Below are 21634 nucleotides of genomic sequence, written 5' to 3'. Positions count from 1 at the left end.
ATCAACCCTATAGCCCTATCTCCTTCCACACTCAATCAAGAGATATTTTACCTAGCAGCCTTCTATGAACTACAACCAAATTGCTCAGTGTCTACACTAGCCACTACTTCAATAACCATATGAAGTATGAACATGCCAATTTTAAAGTTAGGAAGACAAAAACATGACTTAGTTATAGTGGGAGTAAACCGTAAAGTAGAGTTGTCTAATGTTCTTCTTTTCTTAAGGTCCACACGCTAAGACTCTTTGAGAGGCTAGAGAGCACACAAGGAAGAAAAAATGTTATAAACAAATTACAAAGGTCTATATTTCAAAAAAAAAATTACAAAGGTCTAACTGCTTCCACCTCAAAGTTGAAACTTAGGTTTAAAAATTTCTAAGCCGTGGAAAAATACGAAGTCACTTGAACTCTTGAAGATAAGCTAGAATCTTACATTTTCAAATCATTCACCTATTTAATTAAGAACTTCAACTCAAATAATATTTGTATATTAGCATTTGAAGAATGGAAAATTAAAACCATAGTACTAGTAGTAGTACTAGTTTTATACTATTAGTAATTATTGATATTTGGAATTGATTAATTATTACAAAGATTCTCTTTTCTTATGAGAAGATGGTTGTGTCCAAAGAGAAAGAGGTGAACGACCATTCACCAACCTTGCCCCCCAATTTAATTTTGGCCAATTAAGTCCCTTGCACACACACACACATGTAGACACATACTATAATAGTACACACGCACGCCCACATATTATGCAAAAAGACACTAGTTATAAGAGACTATAGTCTTTATTTTAAGGAAAATGTTAACATGTGCCCTCAAGGCACAAGTTAATGAGTCAAATGTAAAATTTTTTTATTGGAATTCGTGTATTGCATTTAATTTATTGACTTTTAATTAGTTGAATGCATAAATATTAATGGAATATTTTTATTTTTGGATTGCTTAACATGTGCCCTTAGGGCACAAGTTAACATGATCCTTATTTTAATTAATTTTTGAATAATAAGAGACTAAGGGTCTGTTTGTTTCCAAGGAAAGATTGTGGGGAGGACAGAAAGTTGAGGGAAAGAAACATTTTCTGCAGTTTGGAACTCAATAAAATGGCTAAGGAAAGAAAGAATCTTATGGGACCCACCATGGAAATCTTTCCACGCCAGTATGGGCAGAAAGGGTGAGGAACAATCACATTTTGTATGAAAAGTCCAAAGCACCCCTGCTTTTATTACATTAATTTATGTTACTATTCATTTGTTGTTTCTCTCTTTTTATTTTTGCACTTTGCTGTTTCAATTTTTTTCTTCCTATCCTAATTTGTACAATTCAACTTAGCCACATTTTCTTTTTTCACGAAGCATGTAATTTTATATATATATATATATATATGTAATTTTATATATATATATTAAAGGGGTGTATATATGAGGGTATTTATGTCAATTAATAAATATATATCTTTCTTTCCTTCAACTTTCTATTCCACTTTCTTTTATACCAAACAACCAAAACAATCCTCTCACTTTTTATTCTTTTTCTTTCCTCATATAATCTTTCCTTATTCTTTCTTTCCTTTCACTTTCTTTGATCATCCAAACAGACCCTAAATCTTTGATGGATTAATTAACCATAGTCATTTGGTAGATAGGCTTGTCTCTGTCGTGGTAGCAATGTATCCTACTCCCAACTGATTTGTACTTAATGAGCCACTTGGCACAATTGCATAACGTCAAATAACATACTCACTTTATCTCATTATTATTATAATAATAATAATAATAATAATAATAAATAATTAAATCTCATGTTTAGTCTCTACCCAAAAAAATCTCATGTTTAGAATATTTCAAAATTTTAAATTATTTGTCACTTTATATTAAGATTATTTTAGGAGATTTATAATAATAAGTTTATATTTCAGTTTCATCATAGGATGTGTTTTGAGAGAAAAGTTTAGTTAATAGTATCAATTTGTTAATTAAGTAGTTAATGAATTGATAAACCAAAGATTTTTCAAACAGGGAATAGAAGAACATATGTTTATTTTTTCCTTGTCCTCTGAGGCTGCTCGAAAAATAATCGAAAACAAACAAAATTATGAAGAATAATGCCATGATATGTCTAATCTATTTAATGTACATATGGAATAACATAACATGCTTCTTTTACACGTAAAATAATTTTAGAGTATAATTCTTTTTTGGACTATGAATTTTAGAGATGGAGATTTAAGCATGGTAATATCATTTAAGCTTGTATTTATTTATTTATTTATTTATTTTTGTTTTTTTATGAAAAGCATTTTCCATGTTACCGGGCAAGTTAGGCAAACCACAAAGATTTTTCTTGAATAATGCAAAATCTTCTGTTTGTATATGGAAATAAATTAAATTACTTGTGGTGATTATTATAATTCTATTGAAGATGATTATTATAATTTTAAGTCGTTATTTTTAAAAAAAAATTGGTCATAAAAGTAGAAGTTGAAAAAAAAAACACAATGAGATTATTGTGGTGTTTGGAAATGGTTTTCAAACATGTATAAGAGTTTTCATACAATGAGCCAAAATCCAAACACCTAACGAAGAAGTGGGAAACCAAGAGCAGCCACGTTGGTTAACTAATTTCAACAATGACATCACTTATTTAATTCATGACGTTTATGTTATCTTCATATTTTTCTTTATAAATCCACAACCTTACTCCATTACTTCAAATGCACATACAAACATATAGAAAAAAACAAAGGGAAGTGTTATTTATTAGTAACATGGAGAGTGCTACTAGTGACACTTTCTCTGCTCAAGCTGTTGTTATGAGTCCTTGTGCTGCTTGCAAGATTTTGAGGAGAAGATGTGCTGCTGATAAATGTGTTTTGGCACCTTATTTTCCTCCTACTGATCCTGCCAAGTTTACCATTGCTCATAGAGTTTTTGGTGCTAGCAACATCATCAAATTCTTACAGGTACTTAATTATACTAGAAAATGTTGAAATATTGGCGTATATTTAGAGACGAGAAAATGAGAAAACTATCTTTAATTTTGTGTGTGTTATTAGAAACACAATTAAATGAAAAGTTTTTATTTTCTGTCTCTAATTTTCGTCGTTATTTCAAGTTTTTATGATTCAATTATTTGTTTATAAATTTTCAAAATCTTTGTTCAATTACTTATTTCATTGTCTTAATTTTGCTTCAATATTGAGCTCACAATTAAAAGAACTTCTACGTTTGTTTATAAATGTTTGTGCTATTTAATTGAACATTAGAGAAACAAAACTAGTGAATCTTGAAGATGTGTTCATATATTTTACACATATATTTATATAAGCATTAATTTGTGCAATTTTAATATTGATTTGTAGGATTATATAGAGTTCAACGTTTTTGTTTTATTTGAATCAATGATGAAAGATGGAATAATAATATATAGGAATCTCACGATTATTAAGTTTTAAGTTTGCAATTACCAAAAATGCATAGTTTTTAATAAATTGTTGTGATCTAAGTAAGTGGTAAGAGGATAGAGTCTTTTAATATGTAATTAGAAGTTTGATTTCTAACTCATACGTATCAAGATTTACTTTTTGAGGAACAAGCTCTATATACATTCAACATTATCAAAGGAATTTTCTTGAGTTAGATTTACAAGAATCTAGAAAAACATAAAACAATAACACAAAATAGAAACAAAACAAAAAAATTTAGGAGTGAAACATGATAAGGAAGCATACATGGTTGAGATTTTGTTGAGGTTCCAAATCATGTAAAGGTCCTGCCCTTTTTTATTATGGTCCATGGATATGGAGCCCCCGTACTTTCCGTTATAATGCCTCAAATAAATGCATTGTCAACCACCTAATAATTTTAACAAATAGTACCTAATGGTGGGCCTCTCTCCTTGTAGTCATACATAACACTTCAAAATTCCAAATCTTGACCTAAAAATAGAAGCTAAAGAATAGGAGGAATAAAAAAAAACAATTTCTTTAATGTGAATGTCATCAATTAAAAACAAAACCAAGTGTAAACGAAGTGGCTAATGAACTTTGATTAAAAATGAATCGATCAGAAGTATTTAAGTTAAAATCTTGACAGCGACTGTTGATTAGGTTTTACTTATCTTTTAACCGAACTCTGAAATACATGACTAATTTTTCTCGAAAAACCGAAAGGTTTAAGGAAAAAAAAATGAAAACATAGAATAATCGTCTATCTCAAAGATATAGAAACTTATGCATTTTATCATCTAAACTTTTTGTTGTTGAAAAAAATAGGAACTTCCAGAAGCTCAAAGAGCTGATGCAGTGACAAGCATGGTTTATGAGGCTAGTGCAAGAGTTAGAGACCCAGTTTATGGTTGTGCAGGAGCAATTTGTCAACTCCAAAAGCAAGTCAATGAGCTTCAAGCACAACTAGCCAAATCACAAGCTGAGGTTGTAAACATGAAACTCCAGCAAGCCAATCTTGTTGCTCTATTTTGCATGGAAATGTCACAAAGTCCACAGGAATCACCACAACAGTTATCAGTGGATGATTTCATTCAAAGTCCTTCCCATAGCAATGGACATCATATCGGTTTGAACTTTCTTGATGACAACACTAGCCTATGCTCAGGGTGGGATACACTTTGGACATGAACAAGGACAAGGACAATTATATTAAATATGATAGCATTACAAATAGGAATTTAATCAAGTGTTTCCTTCACCGATTTGGTTTGTGTGCACCGGCAATCTGGCACATCGTCTGGTAAAGATTAAGCGGTTTAAATTTAAATGCAGATGTTTTAACTTCTTTTTAAGTTAAAATTTGCATTGAAATCTAAACTGTTTGATCATAATCAACGACCATCGATGAGACTGACTGCGTGCAGTCACACAATTGTAAATGCACACAATTCAAATTTGATGACCATCTCCGAAGGAGAAATGGAAAAATCAAGCAATTATATATAACTAATAAAAGTAAGGTAGCAGAGCTAGGATTAATTTCCTGTAGGTTATTTTTCTTTCGAGGAAAAATGGATGTACTATTAAAAAAAGTTGGACTGCCCACATCAATTCGAGATGAAAAAAATGAAATTAATCTTCTAATTTTGGTGCATTTAACATTTAAATTAAAATTAGAGTCAAATTTCACACTTTTTGTTTATTTGTTTTTTCTAATTAAGACAACTTTTTGTGCTTCTGAGAGGGGATTTTGACGCTTTTTTTCCCGATTTTTTGTGTCTCTAATCTTGGGTTTAATATGCTTGGTCCATCTCTCCTTAGAGTTGGGCACATCGATGTAGGGTTTATTCGATGGCTCTAGTATGGATGTAAGTGTATTTTTGTGTTGTTCTGTCTTGTTTGTCATGTCGATGGTTTTCTTTTTTCTTATCTTTCGATTGTGGGAATTTTGGAGGTTTTCTTTATTTTGTTTTTCTTTTCGGTTTCTTTGCTACTTCTGGTATTCTAAATTCTAACCATATTTGTACTTGTTATCCTTGCTTTTATTTAATATGTTCGATTTGCTATTAAAAAAATCAACATTTTATTGTAGTGAATAATGAATCTAATACAGTTTCTAGTCTCATTTGCATTAAGAAGACTCTTATCATTCTAAAAATGGTATATGATGTTTCACTGCTTTGCATGCATTATATGGAAGAGAAGGGTATAAATTATGAGTTTTTTTTTTTTTGTTAATCATGGTAATGTTAGGCCATTAGAGCATTGTTTAAGAAAATTTGAAGAATGTTAACAAATATCTTTAGGAGATTGTTTAAGAAAATAAATAAATCTTTTACATACTTTAATAATGGGTCATGTTAACTGGTGTCCCGGGGCACTGGTTAAGGAAACTTAAAAAATGAAGTTTTAAAATGAATATAACACTTTTTATGCTTTTGAAGAGTTGATAACACAAGTTTCAATGCAATACTTATTACTACATTTTAATCCTTAACTAGTGTCCTGGGGCACCGATTAACATTACCTTTATCCTTAACTAGTGTCATGGGGCACCGATTAACATTACCTTTAATAAATGTTTGATTTATATTTTTGCATGGATCCTCATTTATGAAATTGACATCCCTAGTTTGGTGAATGTTATTTTCTTTTCAAAGTAGTAACAGGTTTTTTGTTTTGACCCTTTCTTGGCTTTGGATTCTTTATAGGGTTCCATAAGACAAATGTTTGGGTCAATCAATAGGGAAACACTAGGCAATGCTGGCCAATCCATACAGAAGACAGTACAACCACCGAGTAGTTAGCTAAGTTTCATTATAGTGCAGTTTAATGATGAGCAAAAGGCAAGAGAGGTTTAATTAATCGATTAATTAAACTCATAACTAAGGAGGGATAAACTTTCTTCTAATTTATTTTGTACACTCTCCCTGTTTGTATTTTTGGTGGTTTATGCTTTAATCAACAATAAAGAACATATTTGCTGAAGCAACAAGTCTCGTCATAGTGTCCTCTTTCAAAAAAAAAAAAAAAGTCTCGTCATAGTGTCCATGGTGCTTGAGTCTTATGGACAATTGAGGTTTTAGCGTTTGTGGGTTGGATTTTGAAGGGTTTTGATTCGAAATCTTTTGAGACTTAAGTCTATATTTTTATATATATTCATACTCTCACTCTTGTGAAAATCGTAGAGATTAAACATATTATGTTTTTACTATTTCAATGTATTTTTCTTGTTTTTTACCAAAAAAAAAAAGAGAAAAAAAAAGATTGTCACATATTTAGTTGTAATGAATGTCTCATTAGTCATTGCTTGAGTGTCTTTGCGTTGCATTGTACTTTTCCCAAAAACGCAATTAAGAAATTTAGAGCTTGCAAAGTACTTAGATTGAGAAGTTTAATCTCTACGATTTACAACAAAATTTCTTTCAAGATATGATTGCTTATTCAACCAAAGAAAATATAAATGGATAAAATTTATTAGACTGCAATAGTTTTTCTTTTTGATAAACTTGGACAGTTATTGAACATAATTTGATTAGGAGCAAATTGCACTCACCTCCCCAAAGTTTTATTAAAAGACACTCACACCTCCTTTAGTTTAGAAAAAACATTAACCTCCCTTAATTATTTCATGATTGAGGTCTTTTCTCTCTATACACCAAGTTAGTTACTTTTGACAGTGCAAACCAACAACCTTTCCCTTCATCTTCATTCATGGTCACTGGATGTTTTTTTTCTACCATTGTTACGTGATTCGTTGAAAATGTGGTTGATGTATTGTTGTAACAAATGAAACGGTGGAAGGAATTGAGTGTGAAAAAAATTGATGGTGAACATTGTTAACGACATTATTAATAACAAAATCCATTATGTAAAATTTTTCCAGAATAAAGTACACATTCACAATGTCATTGAGGATAGGAACACATAATTTATCTATATTCACAATTTTGAGCAATCCTCAATCAAATCGGTTTAGATAAAAAAAAAAATATTGAAATTGGCTTGGGTTTAACAAATCCTTAATGAAGATGAAGGGAAAGATTGTTGTTTGTAGTTTGCACTGTCAAAAGTAACAGACTTTAATGTCTAAGGGGAAAGTGCCTTAATCATGAAATAATTAAGGGTGGTTAATGTTTTTTCCAAACTAAAGGGGTGTGAGTGTCTTTTAATAAAACCTGAGGGAGGTGAGCACAATTTACTCTTCGATTAGTGTTAAGAGCATCTCCGATAATTAGTGTTATAGCATCTTCAATGGTGCTCTTATTAAGAGGTGGTTTAAGTCGTCATTTCACGTACACCTCACATCTTCACTTCATTTTAAATTTTAATGTCTAATAAACACATCTTTACTCCAACCCAACATCTTCACTTCATTTTTAATTTTAATGTCTAATAAACACATTTTTACTCCAACCCAACAACTCTTAAAAAATCACTCTATTTTAACATTAAATCATGTATTAATTTTATGGGTTATGCTAACAAATGTCCCTAGAGCATTTGTTAAGGAAATCAAAAGTCATATGTTTACATTGGATTCAATAATATTTTGACTTTTAAAAAGTTAAATTCATTACTTTTTACCATTTTCCAATACAATATTTCTATTTTTATTATCTTAACCAATGCCCCAATTTTGGCATTTTCCTAATTTTATAGCTGAAATATGATGAAAGAACTTGAATAAAGAATGCAATTGCATCTCAATAGCAATCATTTTTATTATAAGGGTAGCGGATGAGTTCTACATTCTATCACACAAAACATCTCCTATTAGAGATGCTCTTGCATCTATATAGGATTGGTATGTTATTTGAAAATAGTATTGAAACAATTTTTCCTCGTACATCTTACTAACACATTGTAGTTTTCTCCCGTTCCAATGGAAATTTACACGAAATTAGTCCAACAATAAAAGAATGTATTAAATCCCTCAAATAAAAAGTATTAAAAGAATGTCTAAAAATAATATTGATATTCATAATTAACAAAGGCAAACTAAATTCAAAATACTTGGATGAGATGATAAACGATTTCTTTTAGTTTAACCAAAGTTATGAGTTCAAATCAACTCTAAGAATGCAACAATGTTAAATCTTTTTGAGAGATTAAGTGATTGTGTTTGTCAATCATTATGGTCATATTCAATTCAATAGATTTGTCTATGTGTATTTACATGTAAAGGGTATCGATTTCAAAAGAAATAAACAAGCGGAAACTATAATTTTGTTACAAAAAAAAAAAAACTAAAACTTGGGGAAATATGTCTAGGTCCTAAAGAATTCGCAGGGCAAAAATGTTACACAAGAATTTGTTGTGTTAGCCCCCCTTAATATGCTCACAGACCCTTTAGAATTCCCAAGAAAACCTTCTATCGTAGATATGCATCAGAAGTAGAGCTAAAAATGAGTCTCTTTTGAGCTTGACTGGATAAGAATTTGTTTAGCTTAAAACTCAATTCGAATTTGAGACAAATCTTTTTTAGCTCGAGTTTGACTTGTATAAAGTTAAATTCATGTCGTTTGTTTGAATCACATAATTAAAAAAAAAGTCAAAAAAAGTTAAATTTCAATTTTTTAAAAAGACGAATATTAAATTAAAACAAAAGTTATTTCAAGCATAAATTGTTTAATATATATATACACAAATATAAAGTTTAGACCTACAAAAAAATATGTATGTAAATATAGAAAACTAAAATCATAGCCGACTACAAAGTCTTCAAAACTACTACAATCTCTAAAATCCTCCACCCTGTGCCCATTTTCAAACTCCATGGCTTTGTTCATATTTTGGTGGAAATCTCTTTAAGGTTTATCTCCATCTAACTCTCTTTTAACCATCGTTTTTTTGGTGGTGTCCGGAATTTAAGCCTTGGACCTTACATATATTATGCATTGTTCTTAGCTAAGCTCACACGACTATTTTTAACCATCGAACGGAGCCTAAGGGTCTGTTTGGTTTGAGAATTCGAAGGGGAGGGGAGGGGAGGAATTTTAACGGAGATGAGAGGGGAGAGGAGGGAAGATATTTTAATTAAAAACGTGTTTGGTTCGCAAGGGGAGGGGAGGGATTTTAAAATTATTTTACTGTTTTACCCTTAAACTTAATTAAATAAATATAATAACCTTAAACTTAATTAAATAAGGATAATAAAGTAACGAAATAATAACGATGTAATCTATTTCCTCAACAAAAAAAAATGATGTAATCGATAACAACACGATGTAGACGATGAAATAATAGATTAGCAATAGGGTTGTTACAAGTAGTAATAAAAGTTGTTAATAATAATAATAATAATAATAATAATAATAATAATAATAATAAAAGTTGTTTCAAAGATAATATAACCTAATTATTAATTATAAGGATAATATTGAGATTTTAAATTAATCTAAAGATAATTTTGGCACTGCAATAAAATTTGCTCTCATCCCCTTCCCTCCCCTCCCCTTCTAAAAATTGAATCAAACACTTCAAACTAAAAATCTCCCCACCCCTCCACTCCCCTCCAAAACTCTCGAACCAAACGGACCCTAATATAAAAACAAAAATCAATAAAACAAAAAAGATTTAAAAATTTAAAATAAAACAAACAGCCCTTTATTTGGGACTTTAGCTTTTTTTAGGCAACAAGAAAAGTAATTATAAAATCCAATTTGGAAAAGCTATATATATAGCATAACACTCACTCAATGCCCTTTACAGGGAACAGTTACAGTCCATGGACTCAACCCAAGAACAACAAGACTTTGACTTCTTGTTAACGGCGCAACGCCACGAACTCACGGTGGCGGAATCCATGGAATCCGATCTCGATTTCGCTTACAATCTTCAGCTCCAAGAAGCCCTCTCCGCTTCCCTCATCGACCAACCTTCCTCCTCCTCCTCCTCCACCGCCGTCTTTCTCGAAGACCCATCCATCTCCGACTCCGTTTTCAACGCTAACTCTCTCCAGCTACAAGAACTCGAAAGAATGGCAATCGAGATGAACGACAGGCTACAAAGCGAAAAAACAATGCGTGAAGAGAAGGACGATCTCAACCGTCGGATTCATGATCAGAAAATGGCGTCCGAGATTTTCAACATGCCGGTGGAGGATTGGGATGAATGGGGGGATAATTTCGAGAAACCGTTTGGTGAAGGGACGTCGTCGGGTTCGACGAGGCGGAACGATGAAGGTCCAGTTGTTAGGGTTTATTTTAAGGGTTTAGTGAGTGAGGAGGTTGTGAGAGGTGAGAGTGTTTCTTTGGCTGGGATTGGTGTTGCTGTTTGTGATGATGAGGATAATTTGATATTGGAAATTTCTAAGGCTGTTGCTGGGAATGAAAGTAGGAAAATTGCTGTGGAGCTTATGGCTTTGATTGAAGGTTTCAATGCTGTTATTGCTTTGGATTTGAAGCGTGTTATTTATTTTGGTGATTATTATACACTTTTTCAACATGTGAGTTCTTCTTGCTCTCTCTGAATAGTTGTTGATAAATTGTTGATAGAGATAATACTTGCTTTCATTATGCATGCACCCTAGTTTAATTGTAGGATAAAGTTTAATGTAGTTTAATACATTGTTATGCTAAACTTGGACATACATAATGAGAGGTGTCCGTGCTTCGAGTGCCCCCTCCTTGTGTGTGCAAAATAAAATAAAAAATGGAATGTGTTGTTGTGTTTGGGAGAAGATTGGTATGTGAGTATGATGATGATTTATAATGCATGTTTAATCATAAGTCAGAGATGTAAACCATTGAATTCAAGCTGGGTGGTTGAAATGGAAGAGGGTATCATGTTTTTTGATATGATACCAAAGTACCATTCAAGTTAAAGGGTGAATTTTATTGGATAAGTGTAAGACCGACGATGTTATATGGAACAAATTGTTGGGCTGTCAAGAACCAACATGAAAATAAATTATGAATAGTAGAGATGAGGATGTTGCGCTGGATGAGTAGTGAGACTGGAAGAGGTAAGATTATAAATGATAACATTATAGAGGGAGTTGGAGTAGCACCTATAGTGGAAAAGATGGTGGAAGATAGGCTTAGGTGATTTGGACATGTAGAGAGAAGATCTGAAGATTTTGTAATAAGAAGAATAGATAAGATGGAGAATACTCAAATCACTAGAGGCAAGGGAAGATTTAGAAAAACTATAAGAAATTATAAAAAGATCTAGAGATTAATGAATTGGATAGAAATATGGTAAATGATAGAGCTTTATGGCGTTGTTTGATCCATGTAGCCGATCCAACTTAGTGGGATAAGGCTTGGTTGTTGTTGTTTAATCATAAGTCGAGATTCAAACCATGGATTGGAGGACGTGTATTTTGAATTAGAATTGTGAATTGAATCTTATTAATTATTATGAACCATAATATATGTATGGTCATTAAAACATGATATTTTTAAGTAAAAGCAAGTTGCGTATGCAAAAGCATAAGCTTTATATGTTATATAAGAAACTCAATATATTTGATTATCAAAATGACAAAAGATAATTGGATGGTTATACAAAGTTGACAAAAAAAATAAGTGATTGGCTACAGAAAGTTCAGGTGTGAAAGTTGGAAATCTGCAATTCGTGACAATGAATTGAGATTCATGTCTGGAAATAATTATACAGAGTGATTTGTGTTGATTGGATTTGATTTTGTTTTGAATCGAAATATGACTCACATCTATCATAAGATAATGATAACCATGTACATAATTCGAACCGGTAACTGCTATAATATGGAAATTTGACTTTTGTCACTTGTATTAACTATTATGTCCATTTTATTTTTTAGGACTGTTTTTGTTTTAATGTGGCTTGCTTGATTTCATTTGAAACTTTATAATGCTTATTGGAGAATTTGTTGTAATTAGAAACTGTAGTTTTCTTAAATTTTATAACGCTTATTGATAAGTTAGGAGCATGTGTTCTTGGAATGCCACTTGGCTTGAATTGTACTTTGATTGATGCGTGTTTAAGATGGGAATGAATAACTATGTGATAATGTTGTCTTTTTTTGTGGAGGTTTTTAACATCTTGTTTTATTGGTCAGTTAAGTGGAAAATGGGCTTCGAAACAGCCGAAGGTCGCTACACTACTTAATGAGGTGAATATGCTTCAAAGAAAATTTGCTTACTGCAGTCCAAGGCTTGTGGCGAGGCATGATCTGAAATTTGCATTTAAGCTTGCAAGAGATGCAATTGTTTCTCAATCCATGAGGCCTGCTGAATCTAGCGGTGTAAAGAGTCTGAATGAAACTTGTGTCATTTGTTTGGAGGATAGTGATGTTAGTCAATTTTTTTCAGTTGATGGCTGTCAACACAGGTATTGCTTGTCTTGCATGAGGCAACATGTGGAGGTGAAGTTGCTCCATGGAATGGTGCCAACATGCCCTCATGAGGGATGCAAGAATGAACTTCTAGTTGACAGTTGCCGGAAATTCTTGACTTCAAAATTAGTTGAAACCATGCAGCAACGAAATTTGGAGGCATCAATTCCAGTTACTGAGAAAATTTACTGTCCTTATCCAAGATGCTCTGCATTGATGTCAAAAACTGAAGTTTTAGACTACTCCAAAAGTCTTATGGGCTCTGTACAATCAATGCCCAAGAAATGTGTAAAATGTCATGGTCTTTTCTGTTTCGGCTGCAAGGTTCCGTGGCATAGTGGTATGACATGTTATACCTACAAAAGGTTGAATCCTAACCCTCCATCAGAAGATTTTAAGTTGAAGTCTCTGGCATCAAGGAGTCTTTGGAGGCAGTGCGTGAAGTGTAACCATATGATTGAACTTGCTGAAGGTTGCTACCACATGACATGCAGGTACTCTAATAATTTTGCTTTGTATTAAATTGTGTTATAATCATTCTTTAGAAATCTCTTTTTTTTTCCTTTCTTCCTAAAAATAAAAAGTCAGGGAGCGTGCATAGTTCTCTCTAGACATATTTTTTATCAAGTTATCTGGCACCGAGTCATATGATGTGATGAGCAAGTATTATTTGGGATTTAATTTGCTTACTGGAGCTTCTTATAAACAGGGGGAGCCAGGGAAGCCTCATGTTTTCTATTAACGGTTATCATATATACATATTATTATAGCATCCACGTTATGTTATACATGTTCACTGTTTCATATATATTACCACAAACTCACAGAGAGCGATCCTTGGTCAAGCATTTTTATGCAAGTCAGGTCATGCGATTGGATCCTGAATGATATTTTTCTTTTGCATTTCCATTGCACACATAACTATAAGGAAAAGTTGCTCTCAAAATAACAAAACGTCTCTTTTCGAAAGAAGATTTTTACCACCGTGCCCAGTATTCAATGGTTAACAATTAATATGACCCATACTTTATGTATGTATGTGTATATATATATATATATATTAGTTATTGCAATTGAAGGATTCTACGGTTGACCGACACTTAAAAATCACTCGAAATACCAATGACGATCAATTTTGCCCCTTGGAAGAAGTTCAATGTCACCCCTTGTTTTGATGAGTGAGACAGTGATTTGATTGGTGCCAATGCGAAAAAAGGAAAGGAAAACAAATATGAGTCGAGTGTTGAGGCACTCATGTTCATTTTCACTTGTTTTTTCTAATTGATACTGATCAGGTCATCATCTCACTTATTAGGTCAAGGAGTACCGTGGCCTTTTACTTTTGGTGGGTACCTTGAATTGTCATTGGAGTTTCAGGATATTTTCAAGTTCTGGCCCACCTATTGAAGTGGTCCGCCGTAGATTTTGCCACTGAAATCATGTATACCTTTAAACTTTGAGTGTATTATTTAATTATTTTGGCCCCTTCAAAGAAATCGGTCCAGCTCCGCTACTGTTTATACTATATAGAACTAAGATTTATGACAGTGTTAATGTTATTTTGAAATTTTATGTGTATTGTGAGAGGAAGAGGTTGCTATAATTAAAGATGGAAATTAAGGAAAGATTATTTGACAAGGAAAATATATCTAGTTGTCAGGCTAGTAGTTCATAATGTTCTTTCATTAGTAGTTTACAGATTTCCATGAATGGCAATGCAAGTCATTGGTGTTTATAATCACAACATTTGGCTTGTTGCTAATTTCATTTGTGGTCCATGTTATCATTATACATGGTTTACCTTGCTCATATGTTGATTGCAGATGCGGGTTCGAATTTTGCTATAAATGTGGAGCTGAGTGGAGGGATAAAAAAGCAACATGTTCTTGTCCACTTTGGGAAGAGGACAATATTTGGTTACAAGATCGTGATGATGATGAAGAGGACTACCGTTCTGATGAAGAGGACTACAGATCTGATGAAGATTATTAGTATAAGTAACTGGCAACTTGACTAGCTTGACCTAGGTTTGGATTATTACTGGTAGATTTTTATTTTTATTTTTACAATGGAAAAGTATTATTTTTTGATGGAATTTTTGCAAAGGAAAAGTTTGTTTATATGATTTAATAGGCAAATCGCAGTGCAAATGGTAATATGATAAAATGTTTGTTTGATTAATAAATTTTTTCGAGGCAACACAAATTTGTGGGATTGTGATTTTGCACAATGCACAAGTTAGTTAATAGCCGTTGGATTTTATGATATTTAATCCAGGGTTGGGATTTAGTTTTGCTACCAGTCAGAAATCTTGCATAGACAGACACAGCATGTCGTGTTTGGGCACAACAAAAATAGAATGATAGCACGTGATGAAAAATAAAAATAATAACAATTGTAAAATGCAACTGAATCTCATCTTCCTCTAATCTTTTATTTTTCCTCTTCTAATTTTAACTTTATTTCGACACCAAATGGTGAAGAAGTAAGGCTTGGCAGCAGCACTAGTCTAGCCGAGAGAGAAAATTTGAGTAATAAAAGAATCCCATTGAGCTCGGGTGTGTGCTCGGCAGTCAAGACAACACAATCTATCATTGGCGCCTCCAGTATCACCGTAATTATTTGTGTCGTCAAGTGCACTCGATGGACCTTTTCTCTCCAACGAGGTATTGAATGTAGATCTTGCGAGCGAGGCCTTTTTGTCTTACGTCTTTCCCTTCTTGGTGTGAACTGTGAAGGAATTAAATTGATTTGTTTGTCGAAAATACATGTGCTTCTTCTGGTAATGTATTTTGACTAATTTTAGGTAAAAAAAACACTACCCGGAAGCGGGTGCTACCCTGCATTTTGGGGGGAAGACCGAGAAGCAGTCAACAATTATGCTTACACCAAAAACCATTAGCCCTCAAACACATTATCATGCCAACAACCTCGTTTCAAATTTAAATGATAAACTACAACAAATATCAGATAACCTGACTACACGAAATTGAAGCATTGTAGCATACGACTAAACGAAAAATAACATAGTTGATTCAGACTGATGACAATCATTATCAATTCACACAACTTTTTGAATCTTCTACCACACCACCTTCCCTAACTTTACCAAAATTAAATTCTCAAACACTCGTTTGGATTAACAAAACCATTGGTTAATCGGGAGAATGAAAGCTTTCACTATTGTGTCAATCACCCCTTCTCTGTTCTTAAAAACCTTCTTATTTCTCCTCTTCCACATAACACATGCTAGCAAACCAAACAATTTGAACCTTCTCATCATTACCCGCCCTCGCAACAAGTCCTTAAAATTGGTTAGAACTTTCTCGAACCTTGTTACCACTACTCTAAGTTAAACTCTTAGAAAATAACGTCATGATCATAATTTAGGGAGAAAAAAAAGTTGACAACGGCCATAGTCTTGGCACAAAGACATGAATGGAGGCCAATAAACGCTCGACCCAAAATGCTCATTACCCAGAAACAACGTCATACAAGTTTAACATGAGTATCTTCTCCCACGCTAGAGATTAATACAAAAGCTGTCATTATCATAAATTACTTAAGCTGTAAAGACAAAAGGTTGGACCCAGCTGCAATGCCAAAAAAGCTCGTCATTAACTATGCACTTTCTTGAGTTAATGTCTTCCATTCATCACACATCAATAATCCTTCCTGTAATTCAAAGTGTATTATTAGCATAGCATTGTAATTAAAACAGATGCATTAATCATATTGAAGAACATTCAATTTCTTGAAAAAGATGCATTATCAACATAAATACATTGTGTACATAACATTATATAAAGTTAAAAACAGACCGTCCCATTGTTTCTGATCCCCTATTGCGTTTATTTAATGAGTTTTCCATCAAAAACTGTATTCCCTCTTGCAAAGTTGCTCTCCTGTTCTCATCATAGTTCCATGATTCTGAGTCTGAGGTTATGTATCGGCCACTAGGATTATATTCATGTAACTCTCTTATAGCTGCCACCACTGCATTATATGCCGCTTTACCAATGCTTCTTTTAAGCTCATTTAGCCTTTTATCCCCATCATCAATAATTTCCTAGTATGAAAAATGCATATATCTAAGTGCAAAGCACTATGAGTTTAAAACTGAATTTCAAACCGTTTTACAAATATTTACATTAGAAATAAATTCACACAAAAGTATTGAGTTTGTATAAACGGAAGATAAGTTAAATAAAAACATACCCTCCTTTATATAGTGTTCCCACAATGAACACATATTTGCAGCTCTTACTTCAGCTTCATCCTCCATGTATTTTTTCTTCATAGCTTCAAGGAACAGCCCACCATCAAATTCCCCCATTCTCTTCACAGCAATGTGGCTTGAAACTGATATCTCTTCAGACACAATTCCCCCATACTTTCAATTGCGTGTATTTTTAAACTTAATCATGTGGATAGAGCATGCCTCTATTTGGCCACAAGAAAGCAATATAAGAGTCCTTTGAGTTTCTTAGCGGCAATCCAAAAATAAAATCTACACAAATTCACATAAAAATAAAAAATCGAGACTAAACACTCAATTGAGCCGTTAACAATTTAGTCTCACAAAACTACACAAATTAGCCATTATATTTTCATATTTGATTGGTTGGTTGCTCTCATGTTAAAATGTTGACATGTCACATTGTCACTTACTAATTTCAATAAATGTTGGAATCAATAGGATAACGTAAATATTAACAACTTCAAAATGATCGCATAACTTTTAAGAGTATAAAAATGAAATTGCAATGACAAATAAAAATGACCAAGTACCATCAACATTTTCAAAATATATCATCCATATGAAGTACCAAAAAACACTACATGTTATCCCCTAGTTTCAATGGCTTAACTATTTTGATGACATCAATTTGTATCCGAGAATAGGAATCATCTGTATTTTTGTATTTGTTGCCCTAATTTACGCCTTCACTTTGAGCATATCTTGGAGGATTCAAAGGCTTAACCGGAGGTGTTGGTGTGTTCATATTGATTGTGTGCCTGCAAGGCTTTGGTAAAATTAGCTGATAGCTGATAAGCTAGCTGATAGCTTTTAGCTGATAAGCTAGTTGAAGTGTTTGGTAAAATTAGCTGATAGCTTTTGCTTTGAATAATAAGGGTAAATATGGAAGAAAAAATGAGAAGCTAAAAGCTATAAGCTCAAAAGCTACTTAAAGTAGCTTCTGAAAAATAGCTTATAAGCTCCTGAAATAAGCTATAAGCTCGTTGTACCAAACAGAGCTTTTGTGTTACCAAACAGAGCTTTTTTTGTCAAATAAGCTTATAAGCTAAAAGCTAAAAGCTCTTTTTGGTGGTTTACCAAACAGAGCCAAAGAAGATTTTGAATTGAAAGGAGCGTCTCACGAGAATAGTCTCCTCTTATAAAACTTTACGTTTTGGTTCCTCAAATATTACATTTGTTGCATTTTTACCTCATTTAAAATTAATGACCTGAAAAAATGATGATGTGGTGTTGAATATCATGTTGCGATGAAATCCACATGCATGAATTAATATTTATCCAACTATCTAACCAGAAAGACAATTCATTAAAAAAATAACAAAATTCACAAAAATTATAAGGTAATACTATCCTTCTAATAGTACAAACATTGCAAATGGTGCTTGTAGATTCCAATTCAATGGAAATACTAAGAGGAGAAACATGTGGTTCTAGTATTTAATTCAGGGTTAAATATGTTTTTGGTCCCTATAAAATTGGGAACTTCTAAGTTTAGTCTTTACTTAATTTTAATATGTTTTTTAGTCCCTACAAAAAAAAAATTTACTTCTAATTTTAGTCCATGTTACAACAAAGTTTGTTTAATTATCCTTAAACTCTTAAATTTTTGAACGATTTTTTTGAGACACGTTTAGAACACTATGAAAGGTTTTCATTTACTAAAATTTAGAATTTTTTAACATGAAACGAATTAAATATGAATTTTTTAAAACAACAAAAGTTAAAGATAAAATTAACAAAATCTGGACTTGGAAATCAAATTTTAGGACAATTTTTTGCAGAGGAGCTTTTAGTAATGTTCTTAACACGTATTCAAAAAATTGTTCAAAAACTCAAGAGTTTAAGCATAAATTAAACATATTTGAATTGAGGAGGGACTAATACTGAGTGCAGAAAAATTAGGGACTAAAAGAACTATTAAAATTAAATATGGACTAAACTTAAAAGGTCCCAATTTTATAGGGACCAAAAACATATTTAACCCTTTAATTAATAAATATGTATGTATATAATGGATTACTGTTCTTGTTCATAATACAAACGTTGTTCTATCTTGATGGATATTTTGATCACAAAATGTTGGTCCTAACTTGTTGTGAGAGAATAAATTTAATTACTTTAAAAAATGAAAGAAATTATGAAGAAAATAAATTTAAATTAATTACTTTAAAAATAAAAGAAATCATGAGAAAAGAATTCAAATATTTTGTCCAAATAACAAATTTTACAAATGATCCAAACAACATATTGTGAACATTGAAGGGAAAATAAACTAATTTTAAAATGACCGCTTTTATTTTGTACATTAAGAGGAGCACTTTATTTTCAATGGATAAATTCTTACTTCTCCAAGTGAATAATCTATTTCTAACTACATCAATTACAAGTTTTCACATATATATACTCCTTCATAGGATCACCTCAATTGGAAAATATAAGTATTTAAAAAGTGTAACTCTAATTTTGCAATTCAACACAAGTGTTGCCTCTCAATCTGAGATTGGTTAATATTTACACCTACGACATACCCACTAACTTTTTTTTAAGGGTGCTAACTAACTTTTATGAAAGTTTTTTTTCTTCTTCTTTGAATGACAATTGTTAGTATGTTAATTGTTTTGTTAGTATTTTATCTTATGTTAGGATTCGAACCCCAAACATCTAACTTTTAACTCCTTTAAACTTTTAGCTCAACCAAGTGAATCCCCCAACTTTTATGAAAGCTAACCTTGAACCCCGTAACCAAATCGAATAAACAAACACAAAATACATTAATCTCATTAAATCAAGTAATGTCTCATTCACAATATTTGTGTGTCCAAGTCATGTTATTTCAATGATCATACAGGTGCAAGTTAACACGGTAGTAGGTGATGGTTAAAAAAAACACAAAGATATAAAATGAAGTGCTTTTGAGTTAATGGTATACCATACTTACATAACAAATTAAATCTATAGAAAGCATAATTATGAAGAAAACAACTTGTGTTATTGTCTTTGTAGTTGTTATGCTTAAGGCAATTCATGTTTCTGCTGCAGGACGAGGTCTTCTTGACCAACCTGTGAAACCAGACACATGTTTGCTATGTTGTATTTTTGGAGATTGTACCAAAAACCAACAAGTTGGTGCTAATGTTGCCTCTCCTCCTACTACTCTGCCTGCTTCTCATACAACTCCAGATCAATAGATCTAGTAGGATGCAAAGATGTTAAGTTATGCAATATCTATCTATATAATGCTATGCACTGTTTAAATAAACTTATATTATACACCGTATTAATTAAATAAAACTTAATTTTTTTATTATCCAAAAACTTTATGTTTTGTGGCACTTTTTCGGGAAGCACTTGGGTGACATAATGTCACCGTGACATTAAATCTGGGCCACACAACACATATTGTCACACAACATCTGGGTCACACAACACATACAACACATCTGGGTCACACAACACAACACCTTTGTGTGGCCCAGATTTAATGTCACGGTGACATTATGTCACTCAAGTATTTTCCCACTTTTTCTATATCTTCATTTTTATGTTCTCAAATTAATATTATCATCTGCCAAGTTTCTTATCATATAATCACACCAACGTTTCAATACAAATTTCTAAGAGTTCCAATTGTATGTGATGAATATTGAAATCATTTGTTTTTAATTTATAAAAAAAAGGAAAAATGATAAAGTTGATCATATGACTCTTCATTCTTTTTGTTATTGATAAAGATTTGATTATTCATTCTAATCGCAACCATGAAGTCATATTCAATAGAGAAATGATATTCTAACAACCATTTTGTGACAACCTATGTGACAACTTTATCTCTCATACTCACATTATCTTTTTACTTTCTCTCTCTATTGCTTTGGTTTCCGTGTCAGTATCTACTTTTCCTTTGAAAATTGGTGGTGTAACACCCCGTTTTCCCAACATAAAAATTTCATTTAAAAATCAGAGTATTTTGATCACAACGGAATGTCACATACTTCATTCGAATCATAAAATGGATAATAATGATTATCTTTCAAATTCAACATCATGAAATATCTTAAACTATTGCAGCGGAAAATAGTTTAACATTTTAAAGTCTTGGCACGCAGGCCTTATTGGAAAATCTCATAAATTAGTTCATAAAAGAGACACGTAAGGAATAGAAGTAAAAGCAAGCCCCCATCCCGTTACGTATCAGAGCACCTAGACACCGACTGAGGAGTCCACTCACGAACGCCTCTAATCTTTATTACCTGCACATTACCCACGGTCGAGGCAACATATACGCAGAAGGGGTGAGATTTCATAATCAATACATTAAGCATATAATCCAATAAAATGCATTTAACAACTTAAACATTAATAACATATCAACAATTAACAATCAGTATATTTTTCATTTCATAACAATACGATCATCAAATATCATTACTAATTTTCATCACAAATCATAATCAACTTAACACTCAGCTTGACGACACAACTCATCTTTGACCATGCAACTCTATCAACTCAACATCAACTCGACAACACAACTCATCTTAGACCATGCAACTCTATCAACTCAACAACAACTTGACAACTTAACATCATGAACTT

The 21634-nt window shown here is 32.2% G+C and overlaps 2 protein-coding genes, 1 long non-coding RNA gene and 1 pseudogene across 3 annotated transcripts in view; 2 read left to right on the top strand and 2 right to left on the bottom strand.

Annotated features, from left to right (window-relative positions):
- Window positions 1–20954, bottom strand: part of LOC146930484 (uncharacterized) — a 44386-nt gene extending 23432 nt beyond the window's left edge. The window contains exon 1 of the long non-coding RNA XR_015006414.1: window positions 20850–20954. This is a non-coding gene — a long non-coding RNA (uncharacterized LOC146930484). The remainder of the gene's footprint in view (window positions 1–20849) is intronic.
- LOC146930487 (LOB domain-containing protein 11-like) lies at window positions 2720–5096 on the top strand. The gene is made up of 2 exons (XM_085702010.1): window positions 2720–2966; window positions 4278–5096. Exons 1-2 carry the CDS (start codon window positions 2772–2774, stop codon window positions 4638–4640), a joined length of 558 nt encoding a protein of 185 aa, XP_085558136.1. The 5' UTR covers window positions 2720–2771; the 3' UTR covers window positions 4641–5096.
- LOC146930486 (E3 ubiquitin-protein ligase RSL1-like) lies at window positions 10163–14907 on the top strand. The gene is made up of 3 exons (XM_085702009.1): window positions 10163–10902; window positions 12502–13271; window positions 14601–14907. Exons 1-3 carry the CDS (start codon window positions 10183–10185, stop codon window positions 14767–14769), a joined length of 1659 nt encoding a protein of 552 aa, XP_085558135.1. The 5' UTR covers window positions 10163–10182; the 3' UTR covers window positions 14770–14907.
- Window positions 15881–17783, bottom strand: LOC146930485 (protein INVOLVED IN DE NOVO 2-like; annotated as a pseudogene).
- Window positions 20955–21634: the final 680 nt, after the last annotated feature.

This window comes from Medicago sativa, chromosome 4 (assembly GCF_051527215.1).
Source record: "Medicago sativa cultivar Bolivia chromosome 4, Bolivia_mono, whole genome shotgun sequence".
NCBI classification, from domain to species: domain Eukaryota; kingdom Viridiplantae; phylum Streptophyta; class Magnoliopsida; order Fabales; family Fabaceae; genus Medicago; species Medicago sativa.
The sequence above is the reverse complement of the archived record's forward strand: the minus strand, read 5'-3'. Positions and strand labels throughout refer to the sequence as shown.

Excerpts from the sequence above, each read along its gene's own strand:
- LOC146930486 (XM_085702009.1), top strand. The coding sequence starts at position 10,183 with ATGGACTCAACCCAAGAACAACAAGACTTTGACTTCTTGTTAACGGCG. Across the intron at positions 10,903-12,501 it reads ATTATACACTTTTTCAACAT|TTAAGTGGAAAATGGGCTTC; the intron begins GTGAGTTCTTCT and ends TTTATTGGTCAG. Across the intron at positions 13,272-14,600 it reads TGCTACCACATGACATGCAG|ATGCGGGTTCGAATTTTGCT; the intron begins GTACTCTAATAA and ends TGTTGATTGCAG.
- LOC146930487 (XM_085702010.1), top strand. The coding sequence starts at position 2,772 with ATGGAGAGTGCTACTAGTGACACTTTCTCTGCTCAAGCTGTTGTTATG. Across the intron at positions 2,967-4,277 it reads ACATCATCAAATTCTTACAG|GAACTTCCAGAAGCTCAAAG; the intron begins GTACTTAATTAT and ends TGAAAAAAATAG.